Raw genomic sequence first — 24,750 nt, 5'->3', positions numbered from 1 at the left:
CCTATACACTGTAATAAACAACATTGCTTATTAACATATAATTCTCACATGTACTGTAATATCATCAACCATAGTTATTTTTAACCTTTTGTATGAAATATGAACTGACATGGATTTTATGTAATTATCTCAATCACAAAGAAATGCATTTTAATGAAATTAACTCATAAACAGAACTTATTTATTACTTATTTTATCTTTTTAGATGGTTTTTTAATCTAGACAGGGCTACACATTGAACACTCATCTGTTCCTGTCCCTGAGTGAGGTGTACAGTAAGTGAGTCTTGGTGACAATGAGGGGTGGGGGCTGTAGAGTTAGTGGGTTGAGAGACCTCCCTTACTTCATCTTATACTTTTCTGGGTCAAAAGAAGTTTCTACAGTATAGGTGAGAGAGTCTAAGAGGACAAGATGAAGGTGAAATATTTTGTTTGGATTCTTTTGGCTATGCAATGCGTTGTTGGTGTGTCTACAAGTGAGTTTTTAATGCATTTCTCTCTTTAGTTTAATTCAATAGTGAGCACTGTGGTCTAGCCTCAGTTTTCTTTACACTCTGAGATGTAGAGAGTGTGTAATGGTCATACAGTGAGTTTCAGAGAGAAAGTATGCACTTGTGTGTATTTTCAAGGGTAATATTGGAGAGATTTTTTTTTAATTCATGGGCAAATATTGTGCAACTGTAATGTATATTTTTTCGCCAGTAGGACATGAAATCCGGGTATCATGTTGTCTACAAACTAGTAAAATCAAGATCAGAATTACAGAAATGCTGAACTACTTGCTTCAGAACGCACCACCATGCCGTATCAAAGCTGTAAGGCAAGTACAACTCATTACATTTTTAATCTTTTTTTTAATATTGAAATCTCATCTCATCTCATTATCTCTAGCCGCTTTATCCTGTTCTACAGGGTCGCAGGCAAGCTGGAGCCTATCCCAGCTGACTATGGGCAAAAGGCGGGGTACACCCTGGACAAGTCGCCAGGTCATCACAGGGCTGACACATAGACACACACAACCATTCACACTCACATTCACACCTATGGTCAATTTAGAGTCACCAGTTAACCTAACCTGCATGTCTTTGGACTGTGGGGGAAACCGGAGCACCTGGAGGAAACCCACGTGGACATGGGGAGAACATGCAAACTCCACACAGAAAGGCCCTCGCCGGCCATGGGGCTCGAACCCGGACCTTCTTGCTGTGAGGCGACAGCGCTAACCACTACACCACCGTGCCGCTAATATTGAAATATGATTTCCAGTTTCTTTAGTAGTATACGTAAAAGACTATGAGGTAATTTGAATTGCATACTATTAAATATAATCACTAACTATTGAAAATGTCATTGTACAGGTTTCTCTTAAAAAATGGCAAGACACTGTGCTCTGATCCAGAGGATTCCTGGACCCAATGTGCCATGAAGAAACTGGATAAAATAAACCGAACTGCACCCAACAACTCACCATCAAGGACATTTGCAAGCTGGACAGAAACCACTTCCATGACTACGACAACAGAAAACAGCATGGCCACGACAACACCTAGGAGAGCATCACACACAGAAAGACGAGTTAGTCACACCAATCAAGACGAGCCCGAGGGAGAGCCCAAGGGAGAGTGCACCGAAGAAAAAGCGAAAATTCCATGGACACTCAGATGTTTGAAAAAGAAAAGTAAGAAGGGACTAGGATAGCACAGATGAAATCGAAGCCTTGAGCTGTATGTTGAGCAAAACTACTCAGTTTGCTTTTGAGATCTTTTTGAGACTGGAAGGTTAAAGATTAAGAATCTTTTGCGCTCATCGACTACTACAGAACATTGTGAGAAAAATCTTGTGGTTATTATTCGCCCACTTTCTATCTGTGCATTGTCTTTCTGTGTTGACTCATTAGATGCCAGATCAGTATCGCCAAGAGTTTTGAGACTTTTGACACATTGACATGGGCATGACACATATTGCGGAGATTTGCAGATGCGTACATTTAGATTTATAGTATTTGGCAGAGCAACTTAAAGAAATGCTTTGGAGCCTCCAAGGCCAGGGTTGAAGAATACAAGCTAAAGCTCTGGGGTGAATTTTAATTTCCTTTTTTTTTTTTTGCTTGTCATTTAAGTGCATATTAAAGCCAGCCAGGAGAAGTTGATTCCACCACTTGGGTGCCATGACATTGATACCAACAGATGCCATCCATACACAATCTTAGATCCTAAATTGTTCCCGAACTGTACACAATTACAGATATGTGTAGTAATATATCAATGGATTCGGTGCACACTCTTTTTTCATGAGGAGGTGGAATGTACAGTACCATTCACAGTATAGGTGTGAACCGTAGCTCAAAGAGGCAGTTGGAGTTTCCAGATACCAGATACATCACACTACTTGTTTTATTACAACCCTGATTCCAAAAAAGTTGGGACAAAGTACAAATTGTAAATAAAAACGGAATGCAATGATGTGGAAGTTTCAAAATTCCATATTTTATTCAGAATAGAACATAGATGACATATCAAATGTTTAAACTGAGAAAATGTATCATTTAAAGAGAAAAATTAGGTGATTTTTAAATTTCATGACAACAACACATCTCAAAAAAGTTGGGACAAGGCCATGTTTACCACTGTGAGACATCCCCTTTTCTCTTTACAGCAGTCTGTAAACGTCTGGGGACTGAGGAGACAAGTTGCTCAAGTTTAGGGATAGGAATGTTAACCCATTCTTGTCTAATGTAGGATTCTAGTTGCTCAACTGTCTTAGGTCTTTTTTGTCGTATCTTCCGTTTTATGATGCGCCAAATGTTTTCTATGGGTGAAAGATCTGGACTGCAGGCTGGCAGTATTTCATGGGCAAATATATATTGTGCAACTGTAATATATATTTTTTCACCAGCAAGACATGGAAGCCCGGTATCATGTTGTCTACAAACTAGTAAAATCAAGATCAGAATTACAGACATGTTGAACTACTTGCTTCAGAATAGACCACCATGCCCTATCAAAGCTGTAAGGCAAGTACAACTCGTTACATTTTTAATCTTTTTTTTAATATTGAAATATGATTTCCATTTTCTTTAGTAGTATATGTAAAAGATGATGAGATAATTTGAATTGCATACTATTAAATATAATCACTAACTATTGAAAATGTCATTGTACAGGTTTCTCTTAAAAAATGGCAAGACACTGTGCTCTGATCCAGAGGATTCTTGGACCCAACATGCCATAAAGGAACTGGATAAAAGAAAAAACACAAATGCACCCAACACCTCACCATCAAGGACTTTTGCAAGCTGGACAGAAACCACTTCAAGCACATCGTCACCAGAAGCAAGTACAGAAAGCACAATAACCATGACAACCCCTAAAGGAACATCAATCACATGGACACCAAGAACATCCATCACTTCTAGACCTTTGAACAAACAACCACTTGGAACTACCAGCAAGCCATCTCATTGGACACCAACCCTATGTCCAACATCCAACGAAACTATATTGTTGACTTCAAAGCAATCTGGGACAACTACCAAGTTTTCGCTATGGACAACAGCGCAAAGGACCACAAAGAGATCATTAAATGAAAGAAAGAGCACCTCAAGAACACCCAATAATACATCTGCAAGTTTGACCACTGGAAACAGGAAAGAATCCATGATAACACACACACCAATACTGGAGACAAATCAATATCCAGAAAGCGCAGTGACCATAACTGAAAGCATACCATCTGCAACACAAACCAATCATACGACATCAATGTCAGAATTTCCTCTGAAAATCAAAATGCAGAAGAAAAAAAAAGAATCTGATGAGAATAGAAAGCAAAAGATAACTGTGACCTCGCAAAAAGCAGAGAAAGAAAGAGAAGTTTACGAGTGGACAGAACATTTTTGTCAGTGGTCTGAGATACAAGAAACACGGTACTGTACCTTCTACTGATTAACTTGCATTTATTTGTGATTTTTCTAGTTATATGGTTTTCTACATTTACTGAAAAGGATGTAAATTTGTCAACTAGTGTTTGAAAGTTTGGACAGAAGGTTAAGAATATATAACTGCAACACAGTGCTTAAAACTAGTCACTATCATAAATCATGAACATTTATACTGCTGTTTTCAATGCTGCAAAACAAAAGAAGTGGACAATAAAAAATAATAAATAAATACCACCAAACTGGCATGAGCATGATCCATAGTCCTGTTTCAATGGTCTCCATGGTATATGTAAGAATACTGACCATAAAGTTCATTAAATAAAATTATTTTTCAACAAAAATGTTTGTCCTGTATTTTGTTCTGTCATTTCTAGACACGTGAAAGCAAACTTATCTGAATTTAAGCAACGCCAGATGAAAATATTGGTAAAAATTCTACATGCATCAGCGTAATAAGACAAACTGAATCAGTTGAATAATTGAGAGCGATGCACATATTATGTAGAATATTTTTTTAATGTAGATGTTGTACATCTTTAAAAATAACATTTCACAGGGTTCTTTTGGTAAACTACATTACATCATCAAGAAGATCCTTGGGCTAAACACACCATAGAAGAACAATTAAAAAAAAAATACCCTACTGACATGGATTACTCCAGACCCAATGACAATAAAAGAGACCAAAATCACTATAAGACCAACCATGATTAACAGCATGCCATTCCCATAATACATCAATCATATCCCTCCAATGACAGAATTTTCTCAGAAAATCAACACACTTTCGTAATGGACTAAAACAGAGCACCAACAAAACTGAATCTAACTAGAAAGGCACTTGGTAGAGAGCAGACCTACAACAAGCCACATATCAACATCAAAATCAAATCACTGGAACCTCGGATAATACTAAAGCTGTCTACCAAATTTCATCCAGATCCATTCATTACTTTTTGAGTTACGTTGGGAACACACACACACACAAAAAATCCCGGATCCACATACATATTTGGATGTGCATCAAAATGTAATGAGTTGTTTTTGGCCCATGGCATACCTTTCCTCCAAATTTCATCAAAATCCGTTCACTACTTTTTGAATTACGTTGGGAACAGACAAACAAACGGAGGTGAAAATATAACCTTCTCCAACAAAGTTGACCGAGGTAATGAGAACAGACAGCAAGTGATATCTGTAGAATCCCAAATAGCAGTGAAGGAAAGGGAAGTTTGCGACTGAACGCTGTGTTAAAACAACACAGTTTGTGTTTTATTTATTTATTTAAATAAATAAAACACAAACTGTGTTGTTTTAACACACTAGTATGTTAAATAGTTCAACACAGTTACTGTGTTATAGAGTTCAACACATTTATTAACACAAACTGTGTTGTCCTTATATAAACACGCTGATGTGTTAAATATGTGTTGTTTTTAACACATCTCTTTTGAGAGTGATGTCAATGTTTATTAAGATTTCTAGTGTTAACACATTGTGATGAATAACGTGTGTTTCAGGAAGAATCATTCCAGAAATCTTGATTTGACCTCAATTTTTAACAAACATTATAATTAGTATGAAAACAGCATGACAGTCTTTTTTTTATTTTTTATAAATGTTTTGGACAGAAAATACGTTGATCTGAATTTGAGAATTTTGAGATCAAAGTTGGTTTAAAATATCAGTCATATTTAATTTGGTAAGTCCACTTTAGATACTCTACAAAGGGTGAGTGAAGAGGTGGGGAGGGGCAACAGATGTTAACAGCAACAAAAATTTAAAATTAGTAATGAATCATGTTATTGGTTGCAGTTTATTTTGGATTGTACAGCATATGTGTTTATATCATGTGCATTTATGTGTGATGATACATTTTTGTTGATTCCTTGGGAGAGGAATAGATTCAATAAGAAAAATTATTTACTTGTCATGGGGAAATGTGTTGTCATGAAGCAGACAACAGCAATAATGATGATGGTATTGATGATGAGGAGGATAATGATTAACATTGTCCAGATTATTTTGAAAAATTGTAATGATAAAAACAATAATAATTACTCTGGTAATGATATGGATACTAAGTCATACGTGCCCGTGTATACATTCACACACACGCCCAATGTAAAAAATGTTCTTTTTTTTTGACACATGCATTGCACATACTCATACAGTACACCCTTCTATACTAGCTATGGCATATCAATTCATATAATTTATATAACTATTGACAAACTATCTGAACACTACCTGTGGCATTAATTCACAGGCAAACAAAAGTATTAAACAATCTTACTAATTTCAAAGGATGTTTGTCTGTTACAAGAGACATATGTTTTGCAATCCAACAACATAAAATTAAAAACCCCAGTCTACACCTAAGTCTACTCTGCTTTTCTATGATTCTGTAAAAAAAGAACAAGAATAAAACATGAGAAATTTGATATGGAGGACAGTTTGATTGTCATGTGTGCAGTAGCCATTAGATACAGTAGCATGTAAAATTCTGTGACATACAGAGGGGCGGGGCCTGCTGGGTCTCTGGGCTGAGAAACCTTTCTGCAAATAACACTCTTGGGTTATCACTCATTTCTTTGGTGAATATCCAGTGCTGAAGACAAAATGAAGCTGAATTACTTTGCAATACTGATGTTATTTACTATGCAGTCATCAGGTTTACAGGTGAGTTTTAATGTGTTTGTTTCTTCAGCTCAGTAGTTCAGGAGTTAAGATTGTGGTCTGTTTTCTCAGTTTGCTTTCCTTTGTATGATGTTCACAGTATGTGGTGATACCATGGATTTATTAGAGAAAATGTGTGTAATCTTGTGTCTGTGCAAGGACAAAATATTCAGAATAATGTTTATTGTGTAATTAAAAGTTTCTTAAATTTTTTCTCCTGCAGAACATGGAAGCACACTACGATGTTGTCTAAAACCTAACAAAATCAAGGTCAGAATTCCAGAAATTTGGAGCTATTCACTTCATAATTCACCTCCATGTCCTATCAAAGCTGTGAGGTGGGTAAAATATGTAAAATTAATTTTGATCTATATTATGTAGAATATTTTTAATGTGAAAAATAAAATTAGGTTCCAAAGTCTTCCATGAAATGTAATCTAACTATTCAAATGTCACAGGTTTCTCTTGTCTAATGGCAAAATAATATGCTCTGATCCAGAGGATACTTGGGCACAACATGCCATGAAGAAACTGGATGAAAGAAAAACCAAAACTCCACACAACACCCCACCATCATGGACTTTTGCAAGCTGGACAGAAACCACTACAAGCACATCATCACCAGAAGCAAGTACAGAAAGCACAATAACCATGTCAACCCCTCAAGGAACATCAGCCACAGGGAAACCAAGAACATACATCACTCATAGATCTTATGAACAACCAACCACTTGGGAATACCAACAAGCCATCTCATTGGACACCAACACTATATCCAACATCCAACGAAAATATATTGTTGACTTCAAAGCAATCTGGGACAACTACCAAGTTTCCACTATGGACAACAGCGCAAAGGACCACAGAGAGATCATTTAATGAAAGAAAGAGCACCTCGAGAACACCCAATAATACGTCTACAAGCTTGACCACTGGAAATGGGAAAGAAGCCACTATAACACATACACCGATACTAGAGACAAATCAATATCCAGAAAGCGCAGTGACCATAACTGAAAGCATACCATCTACAACACAAACAATCATATGACACATATGTCAGAATTTTCTCCAAAAATCAAAACGCAGAAGAAAAATAAGAATCTGATGAGAATAGAAAGCAAAAGATAACTGTGACCTCGCAAAAAGCAGAGAAAGAAAGAGAAGCTTACGAGTGGACAGAACATTTTTGTCAGTGGTCTGAGATACAAGAAACACGGTACTGTACCCTCTACTGATTAACTTGCATTTATTTGTGATTTTTCTAATTATATGGTTTTCTACATTTACTGAAAAGGATGTAAATTTGTGAACTAGTGTTTGAAAGTTTGGACAGAAGGTACAGAATATATGAATGCAACATGATGCTTAAAACTAGGGGAATAATTTTTAAAATCATTAGAAATTTTCAGCGTGTGTGTGTGTGTGTGTGTGTGTGTGTGTGTGTGTGTGTTTTACTGCATGTTTTAATCACGAGACAAAACATTTCATCTTTTAATTTTATCTGAAAATATTTTAAATTGCGCCCTGTGATGACCGGGCAACTTGTCCAGGGTGTACCCCGCCTTTCGCCCATAGTCAGCTGGGATAGGCTCCAGCTTGCCTGCGACCCTGTAGAAGGATAAAGCGGCTAGAGATAATGAGATGAGATGAGATATTTAAAATTGCAAAAGAATAAAATCTATGATATGACTTTAGTCATTGTAGTAAATCATGAATATTTATCCTGCTGTTTTCAATACTGCAATACAAAAGAAGTGGACAATAAACAAAATAATAATGAACACCACCAAACTGGCACGGCCACGATCCATAGTCCTGTTTCAATGGTGTATGTAAAAATAGTGACCGTAAAGTTCATTAAATAAAATAATTTTTAAATAAAAATATTTGTCCTGTATTTGTTCTGTCATTTCTAGACATGTGAAAGCAAATTTATCTGAATTTAAGCAAAGCCGGATTAAAATATCAGTAAAAATTCTACATACATCAGCATAATAAGACACACTGAATCAGTTTAATAACTGACAGTGATGCACATAATATATAGAATTTTTTTTTTAATATCGATGTTGCACATCTTTTAAAATAACATTTCACAAGGATCTTTTGGTAAACAAGAATAAAGACATGGTGGTGACGTTTAATAACAAACAAAGTGCTGCTACAGTCATCACCGCCATTTATTGGAAGCTGGTGGAGATCGTTGAGGAGTACAAGTACCTGGGCACAATCCTTGATAATAAACTCAGATTTGCCTCCAACACAGAGGAGATCCTCAGGAAGTGCCAGCAGCGACAGTACCTCCTGAGGAAGCTTAAGTCCTTTGGGGTCAGCAAGGACATTCTGACTACTTTCTACGACTCCTTTATTGAGAGTATAATGACATTCCATAACCTGCTAGTTCCACTCCCTTAGCCTCCAGATCAAAAACTGCCTGCAGAGCACAGTCAAGGTGTGCTCTAAAATTACCTGACTCCCCCTCAGGTTACTTTCGACTCTCTGTGAGCAGCAGACAGTAAACACAGCGGGAAGGATTCTTCAGGACCCTTCACATGTCCTGTTCCCTGAATTTGAGTGGCTCCCCTCAGGACGCCAGCTCCATTGTCCAAGCTGCCGAACACAGAGGAGAATTGCGACCTTTGTCCCCAGATCAGTTCAGCTCCTCAACTCTCTGCCATCCTTGTCCTGCTACTCACCCCACCAGCCACTTTCCCCTTCTCCACATGCACTCTAACCTGTCTGGTGCACTAACTACCACCTCTGTACACATGCCACTTTAAAAATAGACTCTGCTCCTATTGATCCTTCTACCTCAAAAGCAAATTGCACCACACTGTATTTTTGTATATCCTGCATTTTTTTAGTCATGAGACTAAACATTTCATTGTTTAAACTTTCTGAAAATATTTCAAATTGCAAAATAATAAAAAGTCTTCAATATTAATTTAGTCACTTGAATAAATCATGAACATTTATACTGTTGTCTTCAATACTACTTTACTTCATAGAAATGTAGTGACCAATACAAAATATCTAAATAAATAAACCACCAAACTGCCACAGCCACGGTCCTTAGTCCTGTTTCAATGGTCTCAACAGTATATATATATTTTTTCTTTCTTTTTTTAAATGTGTGTCCTGTATATTGTTTTATCCTTTTTTAAAAGAATTGTCTTGGGCAGAAAATATATTGATCTGAATTTGAGCATTTTGAAATCAAAGTGGGTTTAAAATATGAGGAAAATTTAATTTGGATAGTCCACTGTAGATACTGTACAAACTATGCATCTATAGATTGTTGATTACATCAAAGAAAATAAAAATTTCACATTTATGGGACATTTTTTCACATTCTGAAATTAAATAATCCAATTCAGATTTTTTTCAACAATCTTTAGCTATTTCGGTATTTACTTGTTTGTTTGGTTTTTTTCTTCCTTTGAGAGTCACTGCACCAAAATCCCAGTCATCTGTTGATATATTTTTAAATTCTTGCAAGACTAGGGATCATATCTGGAGATTATTATTATTATTATTATTATTATTATTATTATTGACAATGCCATGGTTGGAAAGTACCCAACATGGATTCCATCATATATTGACCATAGTTTGAAATATCTTGGCAAACCCCAGGCAGAGTCTCTGGATTCTGGGGTATTTTGTGCAGTAATTTTTATATTACTTTGGACTTTGAATAAGGCATGGCCATTTTTGCTTGTTAAGTTTCACTGGTACAGTAAGTCCTTGAATAAGCTCCTTAATCCTTTGGGGCTGGACCCTTTTTAAATATCCTTCATCCAGGAACAATGATGTAATGGTTGCTACGAAATAAAAATACCTTGAAAACACAAATTGCCTGACAATACTTATTTAAAGTGGTATATAGCATGATGGGTATCCTGAAGTCCAACCTCAAGCTATGTTTGTTTGAATAGGTATCGGTTAAAATAGTTTAATTTGGGGCAGGCACCAAAGGGTTAATTCAGTTACTACTACAACATGTCCAATGGTAGAAATGAAATGTTACAGTAAACAGTGTTGGCATATTATGGCTTATGGTGGATAACATGAAATGTTTCAAAATGAACCTATACCATGAAGCTTCATTGATTTCATTTTTTTAAATCGTATATTACAAATGTTATGAAAGCCAAATAACATTCATGAAATAAAATGATAAAAGCCCAGGCAGTTCCAATGCACAACACAAATCTTCTCAACTACCAAAACATCCATAAAGACTATAAATTATTTAAGCCCTTCGTGAAGGAATGATTTGTTTCAGTGTGGCAAGTAATATGCTGATTTGTCAACAAGAATGACTGAAATGATCTTGCAGTAATAAGATATCAAATTGACTTTGTGCTGTCATTTTACCACTGGATTCCACATTAACTTTTCAATGAGTTTGTCTGTCTACTGTATGTGGTGACCATGCTTTTAGTGGACATATCCTGCTAAGTGTCCGTGTTGAAAAAACACCAAGAAATGCATCAAGAAATCTCTTTATCGCTAAAGGCCCGGTCACACAGCACTCTGCGTCTATATCACGTACAAAAAGATACAAAAATCTGGTGGACGTGGTCGTAAGTGGTAATTTTTGGTCAATTTTGGCTTTGCCGTGCTTTGTACGGGGTATGGCCGTCGGCGGCTGTTTCACTGCCATAGCACTGCCAAATCACGGGTAACCGCGGCTCAGCGTCATTGGAAGAGCGGCTTGCTGCGCATATAAAAGCGGTAGGATATGTTGAGCCTGTATCAGTTGGTTCTGTTGGTGCTGGAGCATTAAGATGAGGACATCACAGCGTTGAGGGTTCATGTTCACCCCTTGACATCTAGACTGCAAGTGCCGAGGTCTCAGAAAATTACGGTATTTACATGCCGCAAATCAGAAGTGATGCAGAAGTGATGAGACAGTGATCAATCGAATTTAGAACTTGTTTGAGACGTCGTTTAACGGGCTTAGACAGTGCTATGTACGCGGAAAAATCCATTTCTCAGTGATAAGCCGCTAAACACACGCTATATCCCGTGATACCAACGCGTAACACCCGTCCGATGACCGTGCTCTGCCCGTGATAGACCGCCAAACTTTCGCGTCTTACCACGTCTCCCCAAGTTTTAATAACGGCCGGGACACTGATTATCACGTGTTTATCACCTGTGTTGCACGTCTTTACCACGTGTGCCGGCCGTGGTTGTCCGCGGTCTAAAGTTTTGAGCAGTCCAAAACTTTTTGCCGCGTCCGACGCCGTTCCGATTTTCCCCTGCGTCCTGTCACGTCTGTATATCGACTGTAACACGTCTTAACTTCGACATCAACATGAACAATATCGTCTGCTTCACGGGAGAGCACTTTTTGACGGGTTTTGGCCGTGATAAAGCCGTAAAGCGCTGTGTGACCGGGCCTTAATCTCCAGTGCAGCATGCCGCAATGCTGCTTCCTCTCTTTAACAAAAAAGTTGATGCTCAACACTTGTGGTTTTCTTCCTTGAAACCTCACTGTAGTGTAAAAATAGCACCAAGCATTAACACAGGTGAAAAGCTGGCTTTTATATGTAGAACTTTTTTTCAGACCTTCTTATGCCAAATTATTGTGCCATTTCACAAAAAAATAAAGAAAAAATCCGAGTCCTCATCTCCAATTTACGAGTCCGAGTCATCAGGTCTCAAGTCCAAGTCAAGTCATGAGTCCTTAAAGCATATATGCAAAGCCATGGCCTCACTTTGTTTATAAACGCCTTGAGAGAGACCTCAAGAATGTCACAGGAATAGTTTTAAGCATTAACAATAAATCTAATATAGTAATTTTTACAATTAAAGTGATTTTATATAGATAGCGGTCTGAGTGAATGACCTTGACGTCTGTAACGTCACAGCAGGAAGTCTATCGGTCTCATCGCCATTTCTGCTAAACTAAAACACAGCTGACTGCAACTCCAATCCTCCATTTTGAGCTAATTTATTGCTACGCCACGTAGATGTGTTTTTGGACGGTGCAGCAACACGACAAAAGGTGGATTTACGTTGCGTTCATGGCCCAAGAATGTTCAAACTGCAAAGATTTGGACATGTTTTGCAAGAAGATCACAGGCACATTGGGTGCCTCTGAAGTGGTCTCTCCTCTGCTCTGCTCCGCACATTTTACTGAAGACTCGTATGAGACCTCTGATCTGTTGAAGACTGTTGGCTATAAGCCTGTATTGAAAGAGGGTGCAGTACCAACAATAAAAGAGAGAAAACTGCAAGAAAAGGAAAGTGAGTTCAGTTGCACCAGTCCTCCCGGAGTGAGCCGAGGGTTGTGGCTAAAACCCAGGACGGAATGGGATGGGACATATCGCTCTGGCAGTAACCTCCCTGCAGTTGTTGATAAAACTGGTGACGTCCTGCTCCATGCTGGGTTTTAGTAATTGCCTGAACCTAGCAGTAATGGCAGAATACACAGTATGAAGAAAAGTGAATGAGTGGAGCAGCCATTTTATTTCTAAATTGGATATTGCTGCCATCTCACCCTTGCATGGGAAAAGTGAATGAACGGAGAACTGAACAAGCAACTGAAAGTCAGATTGTTTCAAAAACAATCTGCTTTCAAGAAGCGAGAACACAGACGGGTAAGCACCGACTATCATTTGGATAAAAAAAAAACATCACATTGTTTACCTGAATTTAGATTAATACATGTAACTTATATTGTGTATTTAAATTACCGATATAAGATTATTTAATTTGCTTCAGAATGTAATTCTCAGTTCATCTGATTTATTTAATTAGCCTTTTACGTTTTATCAGTGAAAATGCATGCATGTACATGTACGGTATGTTGCATAAGTTTATAATACCTATCCTGTTTTAATGAGTCAACCTACAATCAGTGAAGTCAAATCAGTCTTAGTTGAGAAAGTCGGTAATGGTATTTCTTACTTTCACCATAAGTTTTTATTTATGACCTTTGGTCTATAGCTGTAAAAGGCCTTGGCCTTAAAACCGGTTCCTGCTGTGACGTCATGCACTCAGGGCTGGCTCAGCGGGGCAGCATACAAAAGTCAAGGATGGAGATGCTATCCACTCAAATTTATTTAAAAATAAAGGCTCTGCGTATCTCCTTTAAAATGAAGGCATGAGTCAGACTCAAGTACTACAAGCCTGTATCATGCAATGTCAAACCTGCTTGCCAGCAGTAGAAACTGACATTAAATGTATAGAGAGGATACAAAGAAATTAATTCTTATGAGAAGTGCATTTTAGAACACTTTCATTTCTATTAGGCAGCTACCTTTGGCAGTTAGCTGCTAATGATTGCCAGCAAACTAATGGTAGCATAGATTCGCTTGAGTGTAGATTAACATCAAGTGAATAATATCACTGTAGAAAACTACCTAATAATGTACTATATGATTGACAATGCTGAAAACATCTACTTTTCCTTGGCTACTTCACCTTTACATAATGTTTTAAAGGTGATTCATATACATCACAATCTCAAAACAAGAGGAAAACATTTTTGTGATGTATATGCAAGTCAGATGTACAAAATGCATACACTTTTGTCAAAAAACTTTATGAAATTTCAGCCATGTTGATGGGGTATCTATGAACGTGTTTTGATATGATTTGGGTATTTCTGCTTCAGCACTGATACTCTGAGATTGTTAAAGATTAAGAGAAAATCTTCTCTATAGGAGTACATGATTGTTTCGCATGGCTTTGTGCCTACCTAGTAACCATGTTTAAAAAAAAACACAACAGCAACAACCTGTCACTTTCTAGATAAGTGTATTGCTAGGGGTCTACAATGCTGCTTGCAACTTTAATGTGGCTTCCTCTTTAAGAAATATGCTCATACTAGTCACTATTGCTTACTTTCAAAACACCCAGAGTATATGTGGACATCCATTTATTTTTGTGTGTTTGCTTGTAAAATTACATTATCTGGGGACATTATTTTTGTCTTTTTGTAAAATTCCAAGGATTTCACCAAGGGTCAGTTTGGGAAACAACGTTGCATCATTTTTCCATAGTTTCCACCCAACATACAGTATGACATTTTTGTGCCTCATTGTTTATTTGCATTATTCTTTCATTAGATCTTTAGTTATAATTTAAAAAAAGTGTCAAGCCTACATCTTGCTTTGTCTCAGCAATGGTAGAGGTGCGCACACTTTTTCATGAGGAGGTGGAATGTACCATTCACAGTGTAGGTGTGAACCATAGCTCAGAGGCAGTTGGAGTTTCCAGATACCAGATGCATCACACTACTTTTTTATTACATGCAGCTATTGTGTGAAGACATTTATTTAAAAAAAATCTCTATTGATATGAAAATGGAGTGGTGTTGAATAGACTCTTGCTTTTTTTCAACTTCACCACCACCATGAAGTCTTTGTTAAGAGTAGAAAATTATCCAGTACATATTTAGAGAGATATTGCAAATTTTGGTGGTAAAAAAAAAAAGTTGGAGAGGAATAATAAAGTAATTAGTAATGAAAGGTTAGCTTATTAATAAGATATTAGGTATCCCTACTCATATGTGTGCCAATCATGTGGCAGCAGGTCAACCCATAATCATGCAGATACAGGTCAAGAGCTTCAGTGTCCATGGTCACATCTAACATCAGAATGTGAGAAAATATAATCTGTGGCTGCTTTGGGTATTTTTGTAACTGACCTCATGACTAATTTAGTTTCAGCTGAAGGAATGCTCCAGTCACTCCAATGACCACTCTGTACAACTGTGAGCAGAAATGCATCTCAAGAAACACATGTCCATGCTTGAACCAGTCTGGCCATTCCCCTTTGACCCGTCTTATCAAAAAGATGTTGAATAGTAATCTAGTTGAAAGTGTCATGATCCAGCTGATAAGCAGCCTGTAAGAATATCTTGATTAGGACAATGAATGCTTATTATGACCATGTTCAAAGGATTAATTTTACAAGTATTGCATCTCAACTTATAACCTTGCTCAATGTTTTACTGGAAGTTAAATAGTATCAGGCTTAAAGCAAATTTAACCGCATGGTCTGAAACTTGACAAGTGACTGGTTTCATGATTAAAAATGTCCAGATTGAGAAGATCACATACCCCACCACCCCAAATGTTCCATTTCAGGGGTCTTTCTCATAGCAGAATTGTGAACGTTTGTTTCCATTGAACACTCATCTGTTCCTGTCCAAGAGGTGTACAGTGGTGCTTGAAAGTTTGAACCCTTTAGAATTTTCTATATTTCTGCATAAATATGACCTAAAACATCAGATTTTCACAAGTCTTAAAAGTAGATAAAGAAAACCCAGTTAAACAAATGAGACAAATATTATACTTGCTCATTTTATTTGAGGAAAATAATCCAATATTGCATATCTGAGTGGCAAAAGTATGTGAACCTTTTGCTTTTGGTATCTGGTGTGACACCCCCCCTTGTGCAGCAATAACTGCAACTAAATGTTTCCGGTAACTGTCGATCAGTCCTGCACACCGGCTTGGAGGAATTTTAGCCCATTCCTCCATACAGAACAGCTTCAACTCTGGGATGTTTGTGGGTTTCCTCACATGAACTGCTCACTTCAGGTCCTTCCACAACATTTTGGTTGGATTAAGGTCAGGACTTTGACTTGTCCATTCCAAAACATTAACCATTCTTTGGTAGAACGACTTGTGTGCTTAAGCTCGTTATCTTGCTGCATGACCCACCTTCTCTTGAGATTCAGTTCATGGACAGATGTCCTGATATTTTCCTTCAGAATTCGCTGGTATAACTCAGAATTCATTGTTCCATCAATGATGGCAAGGCATCCTGGCCCAGATGCAGCAAAACAGGCCCAAACCATGATACTACCACCACCATGTTTCACAGATGGGATAAGGTTCTTATGCTGGAATGCACTGTTTTCCTTTCTCCAAACATAACGCTTCTCATTTAAACCAAAAAGTTCTATTTTGGTCTCATCCATCCACAAAACATTTTTCCAATAGCCTTCTGGCTTGTTCATGTGATCTTTAGCAAATTGCAGACGAGCAGCAATGTTCTTTTTGGAGATCAGTGGTTTTCTCCTTGCAACCCTGCCATGCACACCATTGTTCAGTGTTCTCCTGATGGTGGACTCATGAACATTAACATTAGCCAATGTGAGAGAGGCCTTCAGTTGCTTAGAAGTTACCTTGGGGTCTTTTATGATCTCGCCAACTATTACACACCTTGCTTTTGGAGTGATCTTTGTTGGTTGACCACTTCTGGGGAGGGTAACAATGGTCTTGGATTTTGTCCATTTGTATATAATCTGTCTGACTGTGGATTGGTGGAGTCCAAACTCTTTGGAGATGGTTTTGTAACCTTTTCCAGCCTGATGAGCATCAACACTTTTTGAGGTTCTCAGAAATCTCCTTTGTTCATGCCATGATACACTTCCACAAACATGTGTTGTGAAGATCAGACTTTGATAGAGCCCTGTTCTTTAAATAAAATAGGGTGCCCACTCACACCTGATTTCAATCATTGGGATGACAAACACCTTACTCTAATTTCACCTTCAAATTAACTGCTAATCCTATAGGTTCACATACTTTTGCCACTCACAAATATGTAATATTAGGCCATTTTCCTCAATAAATAAATGAGCAAGTATAATATTTTTGTCTCATTTGTTTAACTGGGTTCTCTTTGTCTACTTTTAGGACTTGTGTGAAAATCTGATATTTTGGGTCATGTATGCAGAAATATAAAATTCTAAAGGGTTCACAAACTTTCAAGCACCACTGTAAGTGGGTCTCTGTGACAATGAGGGGTGGGGGCTGTAGAGTTAGTGGGTTGAGACCTCACTCACTTCATCTTGTACTTTTTTTGGGTCAAAAGAAGTTTCTACAGTATGGGTGAGAGTCTCAGGACAAGATGAAGGTGAAATATTTTGTAGGGATTCTTTTGGCTATGCAATGTGTCATTGGTGTGTCAATGAGTGAGTTTTTAATGCATTTTTCTCTAGTTTAATTAAACTGAGCACTGTGGTCTAGCCTCAGTTTCCTTTACACTGAGATGTAGTGTGTGTAGTGGTCACACAGTGAGTTTCAGAGAGAAAGTATGCACATGTGTATTTCAAGGGTAATATTGGAGAGGTTTTTTTTTAATTCATGGGCAAATATTTATTGTGCAACTGAAATATACATTTTTCACCAGTAGGACATGGAAGCCTGGTATCATGTTGTCTACAAACTAGTAAAATCAAGATCAGAATTACAGACATGTTGAACTACATGCTTCAGAATGGACCACCATGCCCTATCAAAGCTGTAAGGCAAGTACAACTCCTTACGTTTTTAATCTTTTTTTTAATATTGAAATATGATTTCCATTTTCTTTAGTAGTATATGTAAAAGACGATGAGGTAATTTGAATTGCATACTATTAAATATAATCACTAACTATTGAAAATGTCATTGTACAGGTTTCTCTTAAAAAATGGCAAGACACTGTGCTCTGATCCAGAGGATTATTGGACCCAACATGCAATAAAGAAACTGGATAAAAGAGAACCCAAAACTACATGCAACACCCCACCATCATGGACTTTTGCAAGCTGGACAGAAACCACTACAGGCACATCACCACCAGAAGCAAGTCCAGAAAGCACAATAACCATGACAACCCCTAAAGGAACATCAAACACATGGACACCAAGAACATCCATCACTTCTAGAACTTTGAAAAAAAAAGAATCTGATGGGAATAGAAAGCAAAAGATAACTGTGACCTCGCAAAAAGCATTGTGAACATTTGTTTCCATTGAACACTCATCTGTTCATGTCCCTGAGGTGGGGTTTACATTAGACCGTATCAGCGGATCATCAGATTAACGTTTTTAAAACGATTAGCGTGCACACAGCAACACCAATACACGATTCGCGTGCACACAGCAACACCAATACACGGATACGCTCGGCTCCGCAGGCATCCTGCGCTCCAAATCACTCCGCCCTGAACAGCGAGTGCCCTCTGGAGGGTGCGCACTCCGGCCCTGTGCAGCTCACAGAGCGCGCGAGTATAGCGCACGAGCAGTGATTCGGGACTGAGCCACTGTGTGTGTGATCTCAGTGCATATCACTTACCACTTGCAAGTGGAAGGATGGCAAGCCTAAAGACAATCATAACTACACAATGGGCAGTATTTGCATCAGTATTTGCAGTATTTTCATACTTTTATACTCTTTAATGAAAGGTGATACAAGGCGGAAGTCCGTGCCGTTTTTCAGCAGTCGCGTCACATGACCAACGCCAGCGAATCAGGAAGGTGGATGTCACAGTGACGTTGTCCAATGATGACGCCAGCTAGAGCTCAGCACAGCGTATCCGCGTATTCTCAATGTTTACACAGCACCGGACCAGACACGATCTGGATTGAATACGTGGACCCTGGCGGATTCCCGTTTCCCGGCGTTTTAATGTAAACGGACAGTGCATCCACAAAGAAAACGAGACAGATACGGTCTAATGTAAACTTGGCCTGAGTGAGGTGTAAGTGGGTCTCGGTGACAATGAGGGGTGGGGGCTATAGAGTTAGTGGGTTGAGAGAGCTCCCTCACTTCATCTTATACTTTTCTGGGTCAAAAGAAGTTTCTACAGTATAGGTGAGAGAGTCTAAGAGGACAAGATGAAGGTGAAATACTTTGTCGGGATTCTTTTGGCTATGCAATGCGTCACTGGTGTGTCTACGAGTGAGTTTTTAATGTATTTCTCTCTTTATTTTAGTTCAACAGTGAGCACTGTGGTCTAGCCTCAGTTTCCTTTACACTGTGAGATGTAGAGAGTGTGTAGTGGTCACACATTGAGTTTCAGAGAGAGAAAGTGTGTACTCTTGTCTTTTCAAGGGTATTGCATTCAAGGTGATTTTATTTTTTCATTCATAGACCAATAATTATTGTTCAATTTAAATATTTTTTTTTCTTCTCCAGCAGGAAATGGACCTGCATTAACATGTTGTACAAAAAGAAGCACAACTCAGGTAGAGGTAAAAAAAATTAAGAGCTACATGTATCAAAATGGACCACCATGTAAAACCATAGCTGTAAGGCAAGTAAGACTCTTTTTTGACATTGAAATATGATTTCCATTTTCTTTAGTAGTATATAAAAGACTCTGAGGTAATTCACATTACATACCATTAAATGTAATCAATAACTATTGAAAATGTCATTGTACAGGTTTCTCTTGTTTAGTGACAAAACAATATGCTCTGATCCAGAGAATCCTTGGGCACAACTTGCCATGAAGATACTGGATGAAAGAAAAACCAAAACTACACGGAACACCCCACCACCATGGACTTCTACAAGCTGGACAGAAACCACTACAAGCACATCGTCACCAGAAGCAAGTCCAGAAAGCACAATAACCATGACAACCCCTAAAGGAACATCAACCACATGGACACCAAGAACATCCATCACTTCTAGAACTTTGAAAAAAAAAGAATCTGATGGGAATAGAAAGCAAAAGATAACTGTGACCTCGCAAAAAGCAGAGAAAGAAAGAGAAGCTTACGAGTGGACAGAACATTTTTGTCAGTGGTCTGAGATACAAGAAACACGGTACTGTACCTTCTACTGATTAACTTGCATTTATTTGTGATTTTTCTAGTTATATGGTTTTCCACATTTACTGAAAAGGATGTAAATTTGTGAACTAGTCTTTGAAAGTTTGGACAAAAGGTACAGAATATATGAGTGCAACATGATGCTTAAAACTAGGGGAATAATTTTAGAATCATTTGAAATTTTCAGTGTGTGTGTATGTTTTACTGCATGTTTTAATCACGAGACAAAACATTTCATCTTTTAATTTTATCTGAAAATATTTCAAATTGCAAAAGAATAAAAAAATCTGAGATATGACTTTAGTCACTGTAGTAAATCATGAATATTTATCCTGCTGTTTTCAATACTGCAATACAAAAGAAGTGGATAATAAACAAAATAATAATGAACACCACCAAACTGGCATGGCCACGATCCATAGTCCTGTTTCAATGGTGTATGTAAAAATAGTGACTGTAAAGTTCATTAAATAAAATAATTTTTAAATAAAAATATTTGTCCTGTATTGTTCTGTTATTTCTAGACATGTGAAAGCAAATTTATCTGAATTTAAGCAAAGCCGGATTAAAATATCAGTAAAAATTCTACGTGCATCAGCATAATAAGACACACTGAATCATTTTAATAACTGCGAGTGATGCACATAATATATAGGATTTTTTTTAAATATCGATGTTGCACATCTTTTAAAATGACATTTCACAGGGATCTTTTGGTAAACAAGACTAAATACATGGTGGTGACGTTTAATAACAAGCAGAGTGCTGCTGCAGCCATCACCACCATTTATTGGAAGCTGGTGGAGATCGTTGAGGAGCACAAGTACCTGGGCACAATCCTTGATAATAAACTCAGATTTGCCTCCAACACAGAGGAGATCCTCAGGAAGTGTCAGCAGTGACAGTACCTCCTGAGGAAGCTTAAGTCCTTTGGGGTCAGCAAGGACATTCTGACTACTTTCTATGACTCCTTTATTGAGAGCATCATGACATTTTCCATAACCTGCTGGTTCCACTCCCTTATCCTCCAGATCAAAAACTGCCTGCAGAGCACAGTCAAGGTGTGCTCTAAAATTACCTGACTCCCCCTCAGGTTACTTTCGACTCTCTGTGAGCAGCAGACAGTAAACTCAGCGGGCAGTATTCTTCAGGACCCTTCACATGTCCTGCACTGCAAAAAATGGCCTTTCAAAAATAAGAAATAAAAGATTAAAACAAAGCATATTTGCTTGAATCAGGTGAAAAAAATCTGCCAATGGAACTAGTCAAATTTGACTTGGTAAGATTTCTTAAAGTAAAATGAAAAATCTAACCTGTTTTTAGATGAAATAATTCCAAAATAAGATTGGGGAACTTACTGTATTATGCGGGATCTGATTAACTCAAAATAATCAAAATAGTTCTTATAACAAGATCGTACTTCTTACATTTAGCCATTCAAGTCATTTTTATTTATTTCATTTTAAGGGTATTTAACTTAAATTCATGACAAAGTCTTAGCAGTAAAAACTGAATTTAAGATAAATATACTAATATTAGGATTGTTAAATTCTACAACTAAGCATTGCTAGCTTAAAAGATTATCCTTTTGTGACCTGTAATTAGTAAAATACTCTAGATATGAGACCAGAGACTATCTTGAATCAAGTTGACAACACGTGTAGCATTGCAAAAAGTTTATTTTTTTCCCATTTCAACATTCAAACATTAAAATATCTCTTAAGATTCCACTTCCCCAGGACCTCAGGCACCAAATAAATAAATAAATAAATAAATAAATAAATAAGTCTACGTATTTTGACTTACAGTGCTTACACAACGCCAAAGCAACAGTGCAGTGTACGAGGGGTTTACAAGATCAGGCACAAAAAAAAAAAAAAGTCTACGCATTTTGACTTACAGTGCTTACACAACGCCAAAAGCAACAGTGCATTTTGGGGGCACTGACTATTCATGTGTGTGAGGGGTTTACAACATCAGGCACAACCCCCCCCCCAAAAAAAACCCCAAAAAACACTGAACTTAACTCACAGCATTCCAAAAAGACCTTACTAAAACGCCCTTCACTTACTCATAAACTTTTTGAAGGCACTTGTCTGGTCTTGAGTATGTACAGCATCTAGAAGGAGCTCAATCTTGTCAGTGTTGTTCACATATGTTTTGAAATGTGTGAATTGTAATGAAAGATTCAAAGATTTCAGTAAAGTTCATTTATTCCCAAAACAAGCATACTTTTTTTCTTGAAACAAGATGAACCGCATTTGACAAATGTCCAAAATGTACTTACCTGTTTAAAAAAAAAAAAAAACTTGTTTTATTTTCAAAGGTGCTCCAAATAAGACTTTTTCAAGACATTTTGTCTCTACAAGATTTTCAAGATGGACTGTCTAAAAACTAGCCTTTCTAGCTAAATTAGGTTTTGCTTGTTGGGCAATTATGTCTTATAATAAGGGTGGCTAGATGTTTTGACTTGAAAATAGACAAATAAACTTCCTAAGATTTTTATTTTTTGCAGTGTGTTCCCTGAATTTGAGTGGCTCCCCTCAGGACGCCAGCTCCGTTGTCCAAGCTGCCAAACACAGAGGAGAAGAGCGACCCTTGTCCCCAGAGCAGTTCAGCTCCTCAACTCTCTGCCATCCTTGTCCCGCTAGTCACCCCACCAGCCCCTTTCCCCTTCTCCACATTGCATTCTAACCTGTCTGGTGCACTAACCGCCACCTCTGTACACACGCCACTTTAAAAATAGACTCTGCTCCTATTGATCCTTCTATCTCAGAAGCAAATTGCACCACACTGCATTTTTGTATTTTTTTTATATCCTGCATTTTTAGTCACGAGGCTAAACATTTCATTGTTTAATTTTTCTGAAAATATTTCAAATAGCAAAATAATAAAAAAGTCTTCGATATCAATTTAGTCACTCGAATAAATCATGAACATTTATACTGCTGTCTTCAATACTACTTTACTTCATAGAAATGAAGTGACTGACTTCTTCGGGTGACCCTGATGAGGATGGCAGCATACTTGGAAGCTCCTGACAACTTCACACATAATCTACTCTAAACTTTATTTTAAACTGACAGATGACTTGGACCTGACTATGTCAAAACCCTTATCGGTAAAAGAGTGTGAAATTTTTGGAAGAGCATGCAGAGCAAATGCAAGAACCACAAGGACATTGCTGGGGAAACCCAAAAGCAAAGAAGGCAATATGACGAACATAGCAGAGATGCTAGCTGAGCTCAAGGCCTTTCGTTCTGAATTCGGATCTAAACTCGACAGAATAGATGGCCGTTTGAGTGAAATGCCGAACTTTATCACAGCACTAGAGAGCAATCTCTCAGATATAAAATGAGACATCTCCGCCAATAAAAACGCATTGATGAAGCTGACACCTGCATATCGGCAACGGAAGACAAGCTAGAACGAATCGATTCAACATTAGCAGAGGCTACAAAAAGAATTGCACAACTTGAAGCGAAAACGGAGGACTTGGAGAATCATGGAAGGTGTAAAAACATCAGGCTGTTTGGTCTTCAATAAGGCACTGAGGGTGCTCGCCCTCTCCTGAACTTTGTGCATGATATGTTACCTGTATGGCTTGAATTGGATCCCAGTCAGTCCTTCGTTCTGGAAAGGGTGCATCATACTCTGGCTCCAGCAAAGCCGAATCACAACAGAGCTGTCATCATCCGTTTTCTTAAATTTCAAGACAAAGAGTTTGTTCAACTCTCTGTTCAACAAAGAATTGCACAATCACACATGACAAATCGGAGCTCTCCTTCACCCAGGACCTCTCGGCTGAAACCATTCAACAGAGGCATGAGTTTGACGGTGTAAAGCAGCTGTTCCTGAACATGGGTACTTTTCGCGGATTCCACCATCACCCATGCAAGCTTAGAGTACTCCATGACGGCAAGATTCATCTTTTCTCCTCGTCATGAGAGGCCGAAGATTTCCACCGTAGCATCAATGCTGAGCGATGTCAGGTTTGGGTTACCTCATACAGTAATTGAGGGTGAGTTTGTTTACTTTTATACACAAAATCCCAATAAGCCAAACAGAAAATAGGCTGCACACAGAACTCTACAAAAATGGACATTTAGAGACTGGATGGGTGGGCAGTAAAGTTATGATACTAAGTGAGCTCTGCTGAATCTTTTTTTTTTCCTTTATACTAGGCTATTGTCGCCATTTGATATGTTTCAGTTACTGATTAGTATTCAAGGTAACGTTCTTATTTTTTCCCCCTTTTTATTTTCTACAAAAAAAAAATATGTTTTCACAATTGCTCACCTGATTATTGGCAAGCTTATGGGAAATAGTTTCTCTTTTTCAAGAAACACCATTGTTCTGAACTTTTTACTGTGCGTTGTTCATGGGCATTTACAGTCTGTTAGACAACATCAGGGTTTTACTTAAAGCGGGATTGCTTTGTCATTTGGGGACTAGGCTCCTGGGTTGTGGGTTGGGGAGGGTGGTGGGGTTGGGGAGAGCTGAGATTGCTTTTTGTCCTGTTTCTTTTCGGTTAATTTTTTTTATATCTT

General features: G+C 37.8%; 1 protein-coding gene across 10 annotated transcripts; it reads left to right on the top strand.

Annotated features, from left to right (window-relative positions):
• The first annotated feature begins 376 nt into the window (after positions 1 to 376).
• On the top strand, positions 377 to 23,249 carry LOC132891743 (uncharacterized). 10 transcript variants are annotated; one of them, XR_009655364.1, is made up of 8 exons: positions 380 to 475; positions 702 to 819; positions 1,358 to 1,677; positions 17,791 to 17,905; positions 18,056 to 19,264; positions 19,357 to 19,490; positions 19,563 to 19,681; positions 19,809 to 19,882. XR_009655364.1 is itself a non-coding variant. In XM_060929655.1 (5 exons), the coding sequence occupies exons 2-5, from the start codon at positions 767 to 769 to the stop codon at positions 3,941 to 3,943; spliced, it is 1,272 nt and encodes a 423-aa protein (XP_060785638.1). In that variant the 5' UTR covers positions 377 to 417; positions 705 to 766; the 3' UTR covers positions 3,944 to 4,236. The 10 variants fall into 10 exon arrangements, 7 of the variants coding, with proteins under 7 accessions (XP_060785638.1, XP_060785664.1, XP_060785647.1 ...); XR_009655360.1 differs by lacking the exons at positions 18,056 to 19,264; positions 19,357 to 19,490; positions 19,563 to 19,681; positions 19,809 to 19,882 and adding exons at positions 6,842 to 6,956; positions 7,077 to 7,837 and having other exon boundaries at positions 17,791 to 17,898; XR_009655361.1 differs by lacking the exons at positions 18,056 to 19,264; positions 19,357 to 19,490; positions 19,563 to 19,681; positions 19,809 to 19,882 and adding exons at positions 6,842 to 6,956; positions 7,077 to 7,837 and having other exon boundaries at positions 17,788 to 17,898.
• Positions 23,250 to 24,750: the final 1,501 nt, after the last annotated feature.

This window comes from Neoarius graeffei, chromosome 1 (assembly GCF_027579695.1).
Source record: "Neoarius graeffei isolate fNeoGra1 chromosome 1, fNeoGra1.pri, whole genome shotgun sequence".
Lineage (NCBI taxonomy): Eukaryota > Metazoa > Chordata > Actinopteri > Siluriformes > Ariidae > Neoarius > Neoarius graeffei.
This window is presented reverse-complemented; position numbering and strand designations above follow the sequence as displayed.